Genomic DNA, 14,683 nt, shown 5'->3' on the forward strand with positions numbered 1-14,683 from the left:
CGGACAAGCATGGATGCGATGCATGCATATACACAGTCGGATGGTTCCGTGTTGCCCAACTTGTTCTATTCTGTCATTTATCCTCTGTGCTCAGATCCGAAGCATTGTGGGCTCGTTTGGTTGGATGGTTGGTCAGGGAGATGCGTAGATACATACATACATACCTACATGTAGATCGAGCAGGTGGTCGCACGTCAGACAGTAAGGACGACAAGAGGCGTGCACATACGCGCCGCATACGAATCGAACTTGCTAAACCACCTAGTCGTACTTTTCGGAATCCAAGTCTTCAAATCTACAAACCACCAAAGCCCCCCCCCCCCCCCCCCCCCCCCCCCCCCAATATAGACAGGCAGATATCCGCGCCCTCGACAGTCGGATTCCCGTTTACAATCCGCAAGCGCAAAGCGACACGGCGTCGGCAGGTTTGATTGATTTCATTTGGCAAAGTGGCGCTCGCTGTGTAGCACACACGTTTATACGTGTAGAGAGGCATACATGCATACATACATGCATACAAATAGTTTCTTTCTCCCCATCGCAACCCATCCACCACTTTGAAGCCTTGTGCAGACGTGCTGGCACTCGGGGATACCATGGGACGCGGTGTCCTGCTCTTGGTTGGGTTTGATTGGGTTGGGTCGAGGCGGCCGCTACGGGCGCTGGTTGAGAGGTACATGGACCTCTGGCATCCAGAGGAGTGCAGAGGAGCAGCGCGGGTGGACGGACGACCGTAGCGCGAAGTGACGATTTCTTTGGCGACTGCCTACCATCGTTCTCCGGAGCTCTGTACGCCAGTGCCCGCATCGTGGCGCCATTCCTGCCACCACATGCACTGCATCCGCGCATGCGCCATCTAACATGTGTATCCAAAGCGTCCTCCTCCACCCCTTCCTCTCCTTTTACGAAAGATCGCCAGCGCCCGACCACCACCACCAGCCTCCCAGATTCTAAAAGGTTTCCCATCTTTTCTTTTTTCCCTTCGTTCAACACGTTTTGACACCGCCCTCATTCTTGCCCAGCTTGGCGACGGCCAGAACCAAGCTGACGACGAGGACGGCGCAGCCAAAGCCGACGCACGCGTACGCGGCGAAGCGCTCGAGGCGGGCGCGGCCTGTTTTCTTGGGCGATGACAGCTTCAGGTAGCAGAGGGGCGGTAGAATGTATGCCAGGGCGGTAGCGGACGTGGCCTGCGGGCGTTGTTGCGTTAGACGGATGTACGGGAAAATAACGGAGGAAGAAAAAGGGGGAGAGAGTGGTGAGGAAGGCAAGACTTACGCCAATCAACTCAAACACAGCGCCCAAGTCGCAAGTGAGTAGACTGAGGCCCATGGCGCTGACGACGAGCGTCGTCGTGAAGACCATGTGGCGGTTGCCATCCCACGCCTCGCCGGGGAAGTAATAGTTCTCCATGACCTCGCGGCACACAAAGGCCTCGAGCGGCAGCGTCGTCAGCATGTTGAGCCCGAAGCACAGCCGCGCCACGTTGACAATGATGTTGTTGGTCGGGAAGTTGTTGAGCACATTGCCCTGCGTCTTGTTGCCGAACGTTAGGTACCCGCCCAGCGCCATGAACAGGCACGCGATCATGGAGACCGTCGTGCTGTAGTGCGTGACGAGCGCGAAGCGATCGAGGGTGGGCTTTTTGAGCGAGCCGTAGATGAGGAGAGAGTTGTGATCTGTGCTTGGTCTTTAGTTTACCTCGATTCCAACACTTGAGGGTAGTCAGTTGGATGCTTACGGCATACGAATGCTGGAACAGGTTAGCAATGAGGTCTTTGCAAGTAGAAATGAGGGACTATGACGGACCGAATGAGATGACTCCTATGGCTTGTAAAATGCCATCATTAATGATGAGGCTGCCAGTGATCTGACCCTTCATCTCTTTGGGAACAGTAAATCCCTGGGTAAGGACAGTGACAATAATCACTATCATGCTAATTAATGCAAATGTGCTCGCTTTGGCGAGCTAAGCAAACATGTCAGCAGCAGCTTCAATATCCATGAGAAAACACTGGATCAAATGTACAAGAGGTCGACCTACCTTGGCGATATCTCTATACAAAGAAAGCGGATAAGAAATGCCTAGAATAAACAGCACAATAATAGCACGTCTATCTGTCAGCAGCCATAGGAACGGCGTGTCTGGCAGCGAAGGGAACAAGGCCTCCATGACATGAGGTATCGTGTCACCTATGATGACACAAAAGGCGACCATGCCGCCAAAAGCACTGTTGTAACATCTGTTAGTCTTATTTCCATATCGCAGCTAGTAAAAAGAAGGCAGTACAGGGAAAAAGCAAACGTCTACTTACAAAACCCATTGCGCTACGCTGATAGCAATCAACCCGCTGCTACCAAAGCAATGCTGCACCGTCGCCTGGAAGGAATTTGCGCCGCTCAGCTTCGAATTGATGACGATGAGACGGATGGTCCAGTCGACGGTGATGGTCAGGGCGACGAGGAGGAAGATGCCTGTCAGGAGACCGGCTTGCTTAAACGCATATGGTTGACCAATAATCCCAGCGCCTCTGCAATGCACAATTAGCCTCTGGATCAAAAATGGCAACTGTTGTCCTCCCGTATGCTCCTGCAAAATGAAAAACAGCCTCATGATCCTTTTCATCCCTGCCGAAATAAGGGGGCAAAGCAGGGGGAGGGCACCCACATGATACTATTCGCCATATTCATAAACGCACTCTTCAGCCCGCTCTTTGGCCGTGTCGCGCCATCCAACGCTTCTTCGACCTCACCCTCGCCTCCTGCCACCGTCACGCTCGGCGCTTCAACGTCCGTCAGCAACGGCAACCGCTGTTCTCCGCTGCCGGTTCTCGTCCTGCCAGATCCGCGACCCCTGCCCAAGCCTAGACCAAAGCCTCTGCCGCCTCCCGAACGGTTCCCCGACCCCATGAAATCTTGGCCCTCGACCCACGCGGCGTCGCCCTCGCCTTCACCCAGGACCAGCTCTTCCTCCTCGTCTCCGCCGTACGCGAGCGGTATCGTGCGCGGGGCGTATGGATGCTGCTGCTGCTGGCCGGACCTGGCTGCACCGGGTCCTACGTGCCCGTTGGCCCCGGTCTGGCCGCCGCTGTTGTTGGACGTCATGCTCGTCCGCGTGCTGAGCGGAATCAGCTCGGCCTCCTCGTCGAAGCGCACGCGGTTGGCGGTGCGCGGCGTGCCGTCCGGCCGCGGCTGTGCAAACGACGACTGCCGCACAGGCACCGGTTTGCCGTTGGCGGCCGAGCTGCTGCTGCTTCTGCTGTGCGACTCGGCGGCGGCGCCGCGCTTTGCGGAGACGGGAACGGCTGGGACGGCGGGCGAGTATGGGGGCGAGGCGGTGGGAATTGGCGGAGGAGGCACGGGAGCTACGGCGCCGGAGAGAGGAGAAGGCGTGGAAGTGGTCGTCGAGGTCGTCGTCAAAGGGGCGTCGGGCATGGTGGTAGCGGCAGCGGAGCTGCTGTAGTCCATGTCTAGCTGATGGCTGGCGCCGGGCGGATCGGCAGCGGCGGCGTGGCCGTGGGCATCGAGCAGCCCGAGGGCTTCTTCTGCGTCGCGGGCGTCGGAGGAAGACATGATTGCATTTTTGGGAGGTGAGCGAGGTCTAGGTCCAGCGGAACATGATCGCTAGGGCGGTGGTTGTTGGTAGTAAAGGCAACGATGGTGAAGCGGAGATGGAGCAAAATGGCAAAAAATGTTTCAGCCAGGTGGTATCAAGGTGAGTGGCGGACGTTGGCCGTGGTGGGATGGTATGCCTGTTACGTGGTAGCTAGGTGGCCTGGCTGAGGGTCAGACGGGACGTGCTGATGTGGGTTGCGGTTTGCGGTGTGTCCGTCTGTGGCAGAGCAGAGCAGAGCAGAGCAGCGCAGAGCTGGAATCCATGTCGGGGGATCAGCGCAACGGTCGAGCTGCGGTACCTAACTCGTTCCGGCCCCAGTCTACTGTGCATAACCCTATTCACCCCCCAAAGCGGATCCTTTCAGTGTCTCTCTTCATCGTTTTCGACTCCTTTGACCAGCTTAACCCTCTCTGTCTCCCCAAAGTGCATCGAACTATCTGTCGACGAAAGCCAAAGCCTCGACCAGCTCAAGTCCATTTCTCCCCCTCTCCGATCCACAACAAAATCGAATTCCGCGTCCCAAGAACCAGGCTGAATAGAGGGTGAAACCTTGCGTCGGGCACGTGTCGCGTGTCACATCGCCCCATCCTCCGTTCCAGGTCTCGGATAGATTGCCCCTGCGCCAACTTCCTCTCCGCCTCTGCCGTGGACTCGACGGCATTGGCTTTGGGGTCATGTCAACCAACCTTTGTCAACCGCTTTGTTTGAGGAATTATCAATGACCATCTTACATTTTGTTCGAGTAGTTCAATGCATGATCCGAACATTCGTTTGCACCAGGTGTCTTTCAACTCTGCCGGATCGTCTGCAAGAGGTTCTGCGCTTCCGCCCAGCCATGCCTTGGACACAAGGCGGAAGCCATTCTTCTCTCAAGCCTTGCCCCGCTCTGAGGCCTTCCCCCCAGACTCGGCATCCCAATTACAAATTACATGCTAGGTTACCAGGTAATGCCGAGCCGAATGGTCCTCCGTCGTGCCGTTCCGTTGCACGCCAAATCCCGTCCGCGCCAACACCGAAACCAGGGGCCAAAAAACGCCGTGAAAACGATAACCCGCTGCACTGCCTTCGACTCGTTCTCCTGTATTTTGCGCTCTTCAGCTTCAATCGCCCTCTCTGAAGCGCCCTCTCACTGGCATCGGGCTCTTGACCCCCTTTTCCACGCTTCCGCTGATTTTGCCCACCAGCGGCGTCTGCGAGCCCTGCCCCCTTTCCACACCACCGCTCCCTGACCCCTCGCCCCCATCGCTCGCGCCAGACACGTGCGTCGTTGCCGTGCTGGCTTGTCTCGCCGCGGCCGCCGACGTCACCTGCAGTGGCTGGGGGTAAAAGTGCGCCGGCGTGTTGCTCGTCGTCGGCGGCTGAACTTCGTACTCATCGGGCGAGTTGGAGCTCGACGTGCCGTAGTCGGACGGCGTGCCGCTAGCCCCGAACCGGTGCTGCTGCTGGAAATGTGCAAAGCTCATGGGCTGCGTCGGGCTCGGCGGCCTGGGGAAGTGTTGGTTGTGCAGCGCGTCTTGCGACGGGTCATACGGCTGCGCGTTGGGCGGAGGGTGGGCCGCGTATGGAGCTCCTGACGGCGGGTTGTACATGGCCGTGGGGACGGCGCCGGGTGGACCGGCCGGGTAGAAGTATTTCTGTTGGTTGTTGGGGGACAGGGGCGTGACGGGGACCATGTATTGGGGAGGATAGCCTTGAGGGCCGCCGGGGGTGTAGGGCGTTTGCGGCGGAATGGTAGCGACAGGCGAATGGCCGCTGCCGAAAATGGGCGAGTATTCCTCTGATCGTGGTGATGCCGGCTTACCACCTGCTGCGGGGTAGTCATGATACGTTTCGTAGGTTGCAAGCTCCGAGGCCTGTTCATTGGTAGGTAACTCGATGGGGGCCTTTTCTGGTGCGTTGGCCGCCTTTTGCTTCCTACGGCGAAATAGGCAGAAAGTAATGAGACCAACAATGGCGGCAAGGGCGACGACGCCGCCAACGACACCACCTGCGATGGCGCCTGTGTTTGTGCTTGATTTTCCCGAAGATGTGGACGTCGATGTAGAAGTGTAGCTAGCAGGGATCGAGCGCGTTGCGGACCGTTCAGGGTAGCTGGGTGTACGGGTGAAGTAGACGGGTAAATCCCTGTTGTCCCAGCTGTTCGGCTTGACGACAGTAGCGCCCCCACCAGTTCTGAATTCAGCTCTGTCAGCTCGTACAGATGATCTTTGAGCACATGGCACTTACCCGCCACCGACGGCAGCGACAATGTCTTGCGGAACATCATACGAAGTGATGTTTGGGTAGAAAAGATCCCACTTTGCCTTTTGCGGTCCGTCTTCTCCCAGGTTCAAGTTGTGCGTGCCCCAAATGGTTGGAGCATCGCAGTTCTCGTTCAGCGTCGCCCATCCACCAATGATGATCATTTGTGAGTTGTCAATCACGTTGCAAGATGACCAGCCGTGCGGGTTGCCTACTCCCGGCTCGGTGGGAAACCACTTGATCCACTGGAAAGACGGTAACGTCAAGATGTAAACGTCGTCGTAGCCGGTGACGTTGTCGATTCCTTGGCCGCCGTAGATGTAGATGTTGTACGAGGAGTGGTCGTCTGCCCAAGTTGCGCCTCCACAAAATTTGCGCCTCATGCCCGGTATGTCTCCGCTAGCTGTTTGGGTGTACCACTTGGTCGAAGCAATGTCGTAAATGTAGATGGTCTAGAAATCTTGTCAGAGTGCCCTGATGAGGAGGATTAAACGCTGGTGCTTACGCTCATGTTTTCCTGTAATGTAAATTAGCAAAGGTTTTGTGGATTTGGCGCATAATCACTTACACCGACAACCGTCCCGTTTTGGTACGGATCACTCACACCACCAAAGTAGATCAAGAGACCCTGGTCCGAGGCTGGCAGGTACGTCATTACACCTTCTGCTCTTCCTGTGCTGTCGGGTCCCGTCATATTTGACCATTCGTCGGCGACCATGTTGTACGAAATGATGTTGGCTGTCGCCAATGGGTTCCCCGACCATCCAGGGACCGACCTATTGTTGAACCAGCCGCCGTAGTAGTAGGATATTCCAGTAGCATTTACAGACACACCAGCTCCATAGGCCGCACGCTGAATTTGACTGGCAGCATCAACGCTGGTCTTGTTCCATTGGTCGAGTATGATGTCGTATGCCCACGGAGTAAAACTTTCTGGAGAGCCGGTTTCGAATTCACCGCCGTAGAGGTAGAGCACTTTATTTACATCGTCAGACCATAGGATGCCCCCGCTCACGTCTGGTATTTGGCTGGTCTTGTTTAAGCTGTTGTGTATTTGGGGCATGCCCTGGTTGGTATGGTCCAAATCTTGCCACAGAAGCCATGTATCTAGAGAATAACATTAGATGGAATGCGCTGGACGTGTTGGATCAGCGCGGTCGTACTCGTGTAGTTTAGTGGGTTCTCGGACATGGGGTTATAGGTGATCTGGCCGCCGTCGATGTACAGCTTGCGGTCGACGACGGCTGTCTGGTGGCCCCATCGTCGACAAAAGTCATTGATCGGGTCCTTTGCGTCGGAAACGGACCGTGTTGCGATGGCAAGAAAGGCGAGAGACCTTAAGAGTAATCGTGCCATGGCAGCAGCTGTATCGCAGCACGCGCCGCCAGAGGCATGGACGTGGGACCACAGGCAAGGCAGAGAGGAAGCAGAGAGTAAGGGAGGTGTTGGATGGATGAGACGTTGCGGAAGAGGGCTCAAGCCAGCAGACCCAACGGTGGGGAAAGCAGAGCAGCAGCAGCAGTGCAGGTGGAGGGAACAGTGGAGCGCAGGGCTGTCATCAGGGCCCCAGGGTATGCCATGCTATACATGGCGGGCTAGGTCGACAGACGGAAATGGGCGGGCGCAGGTCGTGGAGGGCTGCATGTCGGTCATGGCGGGCGTCGTGATTCGCAAGAGTCGTGGTACAGGAGGCCTGCACGCCGTCAGCCCAGCGCCCTGGGCCATTCCCGTCATTCCACACTGGTTGGCCTCTTCTTTTCCCGGGCTGATGTTGTGGCGCCCTGGATCGCCTTCAGCGGCTTACCTCACCGGTGATGCCGCATGTCAGAGAGGAGAGAGGTCTGGAGGAAAATGTCGTGATGGGGGTGCAGATGGGTGCAACGGACATGACAGACTCCAGCAGCCACCCGGCCTGAGTCATACGAGACCAGCACGTCTGCCATGTATCATTGTCGCAGCAATTTCTTTCCCTATGCAGCGAGAGTCCACAGAGAAAGAGAGAGAGAGAGAGAGAGAGAGAGAGTCGACGATCCCCGCACCGGCCAGCTTGGTGCTTGACCACGGTCCAGCTGCACAAGCCACGAACCCCAGCACGGCCATCGTCGCGTGGCGCAGCAATCTTTTCTCTCTCCAGCACTCCCTCAAGCCATCCATCCATCCATCCATTCATCACGGCCCCTTACATCCCACCCTATCCCGACTTTTTCCAGGGTTCTGGCTCCAGGGCCGCCCACGTCCCGCGCTGTCGCGTGGTCCACGACACCAAAACAAATGACTTCGAGGCCCTATACGAGGAACACGCAGCGACCGGATCGCTCCGCCGTCTCTGCTTTCGCCGTGAGGCCGACAAGACGCCCAATTTGTAGACACGAGGCTCGGCCTCTATACATCACCAGGGTTGCCAAGGCCAGCTACGCACTGAAAGCTTGAATTGCCGTGTATCTGGAGCTATCGGTCGCAGATGCTGCGAAATAACACGTCCTCGGAATGGTTATCCGCACTAGCGACAACGCAGCCACGGTACGCGACTCGACATTGTCGTTATACAGGCGCAGGCACCGGCGCCGTCATGTCCAGGATCCATTGGCACACGTGCGCAACCATGACCCTATTCGAGGCTGTCATCCACCATTCTTTTTGGATTTTGCCGTCGCCTTGGGCCGACAAGCCTCGCGCGCTTCCTGCGCCTTTCAGAAACAAGCTCCTTTGCGTTGCCATACCACGGCGCCACAGACAGGAGACTAGTCTGGACCCTTGGACGTTATCGCTGGTAAATTCCGTTCCTTTTTGCCATTGCGGCTGTCACACGCTGGCTGAAATGGCAGCTGATTCGGGCCCGGTGAATAAATACTGTCCGCCCTTTTGACATCATGAATTGACCGGGAGAAGATTTGGTGAACCGACGAGAATCTGCTGAATAAGCATCAGGTACGCCGGCGCCAATTGAAAAGTCAGGCCTTGCAGCCGAACGTAGTTCAAAGGAAGCCAGAGGGGCGCTGTGTCGCCTGTAAACGTGTCAAAGCAGGACGAACTTGCCGTGATCCCACATTCAAAAGGGCGTCCTAGCAGATTGATCCCTATCGGGGATAATGGTTTCGACCATGTGCGACAACGGGTCAACAGCATGGAATCGCTAGTCCTGTGCTTTTTGGGCACTTGGCTTGGGCACAAGATGTGGGACAGCTGTAAGCCTCTGAATAGTCGTCCACTCTGATAGGACCGTAAGCGAAAAGCTGCATTGTCGCATGACGGCTTCTTCCCTCCACAAGTAGCTACCCGTGCCTCCCAGAGCCCGAGCGGATTCGTTTCCCCAGCACATCATGGGTGCAGAGCGGCTAAAGTCTGACCAAACGATATGGCCAACAGCTGTGAAGGAACAGCTTTGCCGGCACAGAAACAGCCCGCAGGACGCCTGAGCACGAGGGAGATGCGTCCCGTTTCGAAGACAGCCGTACAACAAAGTGGCGTCCCATCTGGTCTCGCTCCTGAACCACAGCCCGCGGCATTTGGCTGACGCCCCCTTTCTTGAACCTCTTGCTGCCTCGTCGAATCCTACCGGAGGTTGTATACCATTTGGTCCGGGGGAGCATTGCAGAAAATGTACTACATATCCTACTATTGCACAACATCGGAAGCGAATGCGGCCAGCGTGCGAGTCGTCTTCTTCCCCGAGATGGTGCAGGATCCTTGTCGACTGTTTTCCAATATCACTGACATTTTCCGCCGAGGATGAGGTTGCTCTAACGCTCCCTATTAAACGTTTGGGAGGTGCATGGAAGCTCCCCAGCATCTCCCATAGCTCCTTGATGTATGCCACGACTTCCAGTTCCAGTGCTTGTCCCTTTTGGATTTCGGAGAGGAGAGCAAGAGATGTCGGAAACGGAGCCATGGAAGCGTTCCGGATTGGGTTTCGTGGTAGCAAGCCTTCGATGAGATGTGTGGTTGGCAAAATGGGAATTCCTCTGGGGTAACGCTGTCACCCTCTGATGCTGCCATATTCGGTGCCAATCAGTGGCTTCAAGCACTCTGAGCGCTTTCCCATGCAAGACCTTTGTACCTGCCCCTCTCCAGAATCAGCGAGATCCGGTTTCTTGCCCATGGTGTTGGGTCGATCGATCTTCCATGTCTGTCTATATTCGACTCGAAGCAATCATGCCATGGGTTTGTTTGTCTTGGAAGCCATCATTGCCTTTGTAGACACATCCTGCTTTGTAAGTTCCAGAGGCACAGGCCATTTTTCTTGCAGGGCTAATCGACATCTGCAGTGTTGGGGTTGGATGCGCACTTCGGAGGACCTGGAGCTTGTGGTTAGTGGAACTCCCGCTTGCTCAACGGACATTGTTCCTACTTGTGTCTTTCCGTTCGTTTTTCCTTTGGACAGTGGATGGTATCCCTTTAGAGGCCATACATGAGAGCGCTGGTTGGATCAATGTCAAGAGCTTGGTGTATGAAAGAGAGAGAGAGGGAGAAGAAGAGCGAGACAGAGGGCGACTCTTAGTTCCGCCTTGCTTGCTCAACCAAAGAGGCTTTCCTTCTAGTCTTTTTCCACTTGGTCGAGGAAAGCGATGACTCATTACATCATAGCCGCACTGCGGCTCAAGGGACTGGGTGTGACGGGCGTTGCTACTGATGCTTGGGGCAGGAGCAAGCACGCGTCTGCCCAAAACAAATCTCGCATACCCCTCCTCCCAAGTTCTCATCCTCAATCGATTACCACCGCGCCAGATCACTCCAGCGCAGTCTGGACGATCTTGCGCTGCGCGCTTGGCTTCCTCAACCTCCTCTGCCAGACATTCTCGAGGAGGAAGAGCCCGAGAATGGCTGACGACAAGTTAAAAGCAGCCTTCATGGCTGACCTGGGTGTCGCCAATCGTGAGCGATTGCTTGCGGCACCCGACACTCGCGATCATTCTCTTCGTGGACGGCTTCGGTCCAATGGCACTGGCAACGCTCCCGCTCAGCAGTCCAATGGCTTTGACAATGCTTCTGTCTCGGGATGGGCAGGTAAGTCGATCCACTCGCTGTTCATTTCCAACTTCAATATGGCTAACCATTTGCATCAACAGCCTTTGCCAATTTTCATAAAGAGAATGTCAGGGACGGCGACTTGGCCGACCTTCACGGTGGTCAGCTGCACCGTTTGAACCGAGAGGCCGTTGGCGGCGGCAACACGCGTCCCACGCCTACGTCTTTTCCTCGTCCGTCGCTTCCGCACTACAACCAGCCTCAGGACCATACGCCATCTAGTTTCTATGACCGTCCGAGTCTTAGAATTCAACCTCCCACGCGTGTCCAGCCTATGACCAATGGCAACGGTGTCAGAGGTGATAGCCAGAATGCGTTGGAATTGGCCCGTTCGATGCAGTTGTAAGTATCATGGGTTTAATTCACTTCCTCAACCATTGCGTTTCTAACAACTAAGCAGCAAGGGAAGCTATTCGAGCAAGAGCGGAGGCGGCAGCAGGCGTGGCAGCCCTCCGCGTGGTTCCCGTGGCGGGTACGGAGGCTCCGACTTTCGTGATTGCCGCGGAGGATTTGAACCTCATGCTGCTCGTGCTGGATACGCCCGTGGAGGTCCAGACTTTCGTGGCGGTCGTGGTGGACATGAAGTTCGCGGTCCTCGTGATGGCTCCTTTGGACATGGTGGATCTGGTGACAACTCTCCCAGCCTCGAATACGGCGGATATGGTGCCTACGCCCACCGCGCTGGTCTAAGCAATACCCATCCAAGTGTGTTTGGACCTCGTGGAGGTTCTGGAGGTCGTGCCACCCGCGGTTTCTCCTCTCGCCGCCGTGGAGAGTTTGCCATTCGAGGCGCTGCATCCGGTCGGCCTCAGCCTTCTTCGACTGCCAGAGACAACAGCAGGCCAGTCGTTCCTGACGACGTGTGGTCTTGTGCAGAAGACGACACCGAGCCTGTCTACGACAGTGAGGACAACAGTCTTCCCACCCAGCACCCTCTTCCCGTCACCAAGCGCCCTCAGAAGCTGGCGTCCAGCAAGGAGTTCATGTCTGCCATTATGGACTCGAAGTGGGCCCCCAAGAAGCCTTGAGCTTGGCGATTCGAGAAAAGGGAGTCAAAGGGCCTGGGCCTCAATTCACAACGATCACCACTTCAAAGGACAGAACGTTGCTTCGAATGGTCTCAAAAAAGAAGGGAAAAAAAAGGGGGAAAAGTATCTGGCACGAACTTCCCATTGGATTTTGCACGGCTCTCAGAAGTAGATTTGCTTGCCATTGCGCGACGACGGCGGGGTAAATAATCCAGAATAATGCGCTCCTGCGACTATACTTTGTGACTTGTTAAATGGTGAGTTGACGTTGGGCATGGATAGCTTCCCACCAAACGCGGATCGCCGGCTGGCGGGAGCCTTTAGCCCTCCACGCTCGCTTCGTCTCTCGCGGGCCGCTGGTACCTCATTCGCGCTCCACCTCCAACATCGACTCTGACACTCATTTGCTCGACCCAACTCACCCACGAATATGGCCTCTTTCACAGCAATAACTTCGCGCCCTTCAGCGGCAGCGACTTCTTCGGCCTCGCAAGCAAACGATTTCGCTCCCAAGCGCGCAACCCAAAGCCTTCCTGAAGTCGAACAGGCTTTCGCCGAACATCCAGATTTGAAGAAGCGCGTGTACAGCGCAATCGGTATGGAATTCTCTTGACAAGCTTCGAATCGCTCGATCTCCCATTGAGAATTCCGGACGATTGATAATGGCAAACAGCAGAAGCTAATCGTCCTTTGCTCAGATGAAAACCCCAACCACAAGCCGCTCTTCTCCTCTATCTCATCCTACATTATGCAACTACACAATCGCTCCGCGAACACAAATGGCGCCGCCTCATCTGACGAGCCCGCGGCCAAGAAACGCAAGCTGGATGAACAGCAACAGCAGCAGGCGGCGCGGGCAAACGGCGCAGGCGCCGGGTCGTGGGCAGACGCGAATGCGCCTGCAGATTTGACAGTGCCGGACGTGAGCTTTTCGGTGCCAGCGCGCAAGAAGTTCCAGCTGGAAGTGGTGGGCAAGGGCCCGGGTGCAGGAATAAGGGCGGTTGGTGCCGGTGGAGCCGTGGAATTCGGCGTGGGATTTGCAGATGTTGGTGAGTGCTATTTCAGCCTTGCCTTGGTGCTACTGGAAACGGTGATGGCGAAACTGACACTCTACAAACAGACCAAATTTTCTGTCTACCCATCCCGGAGAAGGCGAAGCGCCAGTGGAACTTTATTGTTATTCCCAAGAACAATGACGGTGTACTAGGGGCGGCAGAGGACGCAGACGTGAAAGATCAGATTGTGTGGACCTTTGCAGAGCCGTCGAATAAGGAGGTGGAGGCTGGTGCAGAGGCAGGACCCGAGCCGACGGCTACGCGGCTTGACCAATATCTGAAGAGCTTTGGCAAGCGCGTTGTCTTCCCGACCAAGGCAGAATTCCAGAGCGCTATTCCGCAAAGCCATCGCAAAGGAGAACCCGGATTTCACGTCAAGGCTTTCAAAGGAAGCAAAGAAGGTCTGTCTGGAGCCGACTTTACGTTGCAGAAGTAAAACTGACAAAGGATAGGATTCCTCTTTTTCACCAGCGATGGCATCATTTTCGGCTTCAAGAAGCCCCTCATGTACTTCTCATTTGCCTCCATCGATTCGATTTCCTACACCTCCGTTCTCCAACGCACATTCAATCTCAACATTACTGTCTCCAACCTCTCCCCCGCCGATCAAAAGCCGCAAGAAATCGAGTTTTCAATGATCGATCAGGCAGACTACAGCGGCATCGACACCTATATCAAGAAACATGGCCTCAACGACGCAAGCATGGCCGTCCAGCGCCGCGCCCAACGGTATAATGTCAATGGCCCAAGTCAGGCGGACAAAGGAGAGGACGGTGAAGACGTAGAGGCAGGCGAGGAGGAAGACGATGGAGAGACAGAGCTGCAGAAGGCAGAGCGAATGTTGCAGGACCAAGAAGACGACGAGGAAGAGGACTACGACCCGGGCTCAGATGGCGACAGCGAGGGCGAGGGTAGCAGCAGTAGTGAAGAGGAAGAGTACGATGAAGACGGTGGCCAGGAGCGCGACGAAGACGGCAACATCGTACAGGATGAGCTGGGGAGCGAAGCCGAAGAGGTCGAGATGAGCGATGAAGAGTCGCACTGATCGACTGGTGTGCGAGTATTTTGGCCAAATTTTTGCGGGGCATGTTTTACGGGAATCGGTATACCCTTTTCAACTGGACTGAAAGAGACGCATTTCCTCGCAGGCCAAACGTCAAGTCCGATCATATCTTTTTCCTTTCATCTTCTGGGATCCCATCCAATCCTCTCTACTGGAAGACATAGAATAGAACTGCTGTTTAGACTGCTGGCTTGTGAGTCGCGTCCTTTTCAAGCCCATCGCGTCTTTCCTGCTGCTAGCGTTGCTGTTGAAGACAATTTTCCGGACACACGTTTGCCTTTGCTTTTGCCATCCACGTCTCACGTATCAGGAAGCCGGGCCTCGGGAAACGGCTCTTCCAGCAACATGATCCGGTTTTGAATCGGGCCCAAGATAATCAATCACAACAGCAAACCTGCGATCAGTCGTTCGGAAATAAACCAGCTTCTGGTTTTGGATTCGCGGAATGCTGAAAGGATTCCGTGGGAGTGGTGCGAGCGAGTGTGGAACGGGCCGGCGGGTATCTGGGGCACTCGGGACGAACTCCGACGATGTGGGCGACTTTTCTGCTGCTATTTTGCGGGCTGAGTGGCCAGTCGAATGTTGAAGCTGTCGAATGATGGTGGCCGAGTCCATGTCGCGCCAGGCCGACGAGCCAGGGCTATCCCCAAGCGAG

The 14,683-nt window shown here is 55.8% G+C and overlaps 5 protein-coding genes across 5 annotated transcripts; 2 read left to right on the forward strand and 3 right to left on the reverse strand.

Moving 5' to 3' along the window:
- Window positions 1–832: 832 nt before the first annotated feature.
- Window positions 833–3,688, reverse strand: IWZ02DRAFT_149854 (putative amino acid transporter). Its single transcript, XM_066761911.1, has 7 exons — window positions 2,669–3,688; window positions 2,316–2,531; window positions 2,045–2,231; window positions 1,810–1,969; window positions 1,742–1,753; window positions 1,279–1,679; window positions 833–1,190 (listed from the first exon to the last, which is right to left on the reverse strand). The coding sequence occupies exons 1-7, from the start codon at window positions 3,571–3,573 to the stop codon at window positions 987–989; spliced, it is 2,085 nt and encodes a 694-aa protein (XP_066617721.1). The 5' UTR covers window positions 3,574–3,688; the 3' UTR covers window positions 833–986.
- A 1,028-nt stretch (window positions 3,689–4,716) lies between these two features.
- On the reverse strand, window positions 4,717–7,213 carry IWZ02DRAFT_494993 (uncharacterized protein; the record flags this gene model as incomplete). The annotated part of the gene is made up of 5 exons (XM_066770093.1): window positions 4,717–5,788; window positions 5,843–6,309; window positions 6,363–6,374; window positions 6,426–6,964; window positions 7,021–7,213. 5 exons carry the CDS (start codon window positions 7,211–7,213, stop codon window positions 4,717–4,719), a joined length of 2,283 nt encoding a protein of 760 aa, XP_066617722.1.
- Window positions 7,214–8,917: 1,704 nt separating this feature from the next.
- IWZ02DRAFT_149953 (uncharacterized protein) lies at window positions 8,918–10,057 on the reverse strand. The gene has a single exon (XM_066761912.1). It carries the CDS (start codon window positions 9,744–9,746, stop codon window positions 8,991–8,993), a length of 756 nt encoding a protein of 251 aa, XP_066617723.1. The 5' UTR covers window positions 9,747–10,057; the 3' UTR covers window positions 8,918–8,990.
- Window positions 10,058–10,138: 81 nt separating this feature from the next.
- IWZ02DRAFT_149984 (uncharacterized protein) lies at window positions 10,139–11,991 on the forward strand. The gene is made up of 3 exons (XM_066761913.1): window positions 10,139–10,861; window positions 10,924–11,224; window positions 11,283–11,991. Exons 1-3 carry the CDS (start codon window positions 10,423–10,425, stop codon window positions 11,908–11,910), a joined length of 1,368 nt encoding a protein of 455 aa, XP_066617724.1. The 5' UTR covers window positions 10,139–10,422; the 3' UTR covers window positions 11,911–11,991.
- A 216-nt stretch (window positions 11,992–12,207) lies between these two features.
- Window positions 12,208–14,172, forward strand: IWZ02DRAFT_150007 (negative regulator of DNA transposition). Its single transcript, XM_066761914.1, has 4 exons — window positions 12,208–12,506; window positions 12,609–12,959; window positions 13,031–13,366; window positions 13,418–14,172. Exons 1-4 carry the CDS (start codon window positions 12,341–12,343, stop codon window positions 14,008–14,010), a joined length of 1,446 nt encoding a protein of 481 aa, XP_066617725.1. The 5' UTR covers window positions 12,208–12,340; the 3' UTR covers window positions 14,011–14,172.
- Window positions 14,173–14,683: the final 511 nt, after the last annotated feature.

This window comes from Phyllosticta citriasiana, assembly GCF_038021145.1.
Source record: "Phyllosticta citriasiana strain CBS 120426 chromosome Unknown IWZ02scaffold_21, whole genome shotgun sequence".
Classification (NCBI taxonomy): domain Eukaryota; kingdom Fungi; phylum Ascomycota; class Dothideomycetes; order Botryosphaeriales; family Phyllostictaceae; genus Phyllosticta; species Phyllosticta citriasiana.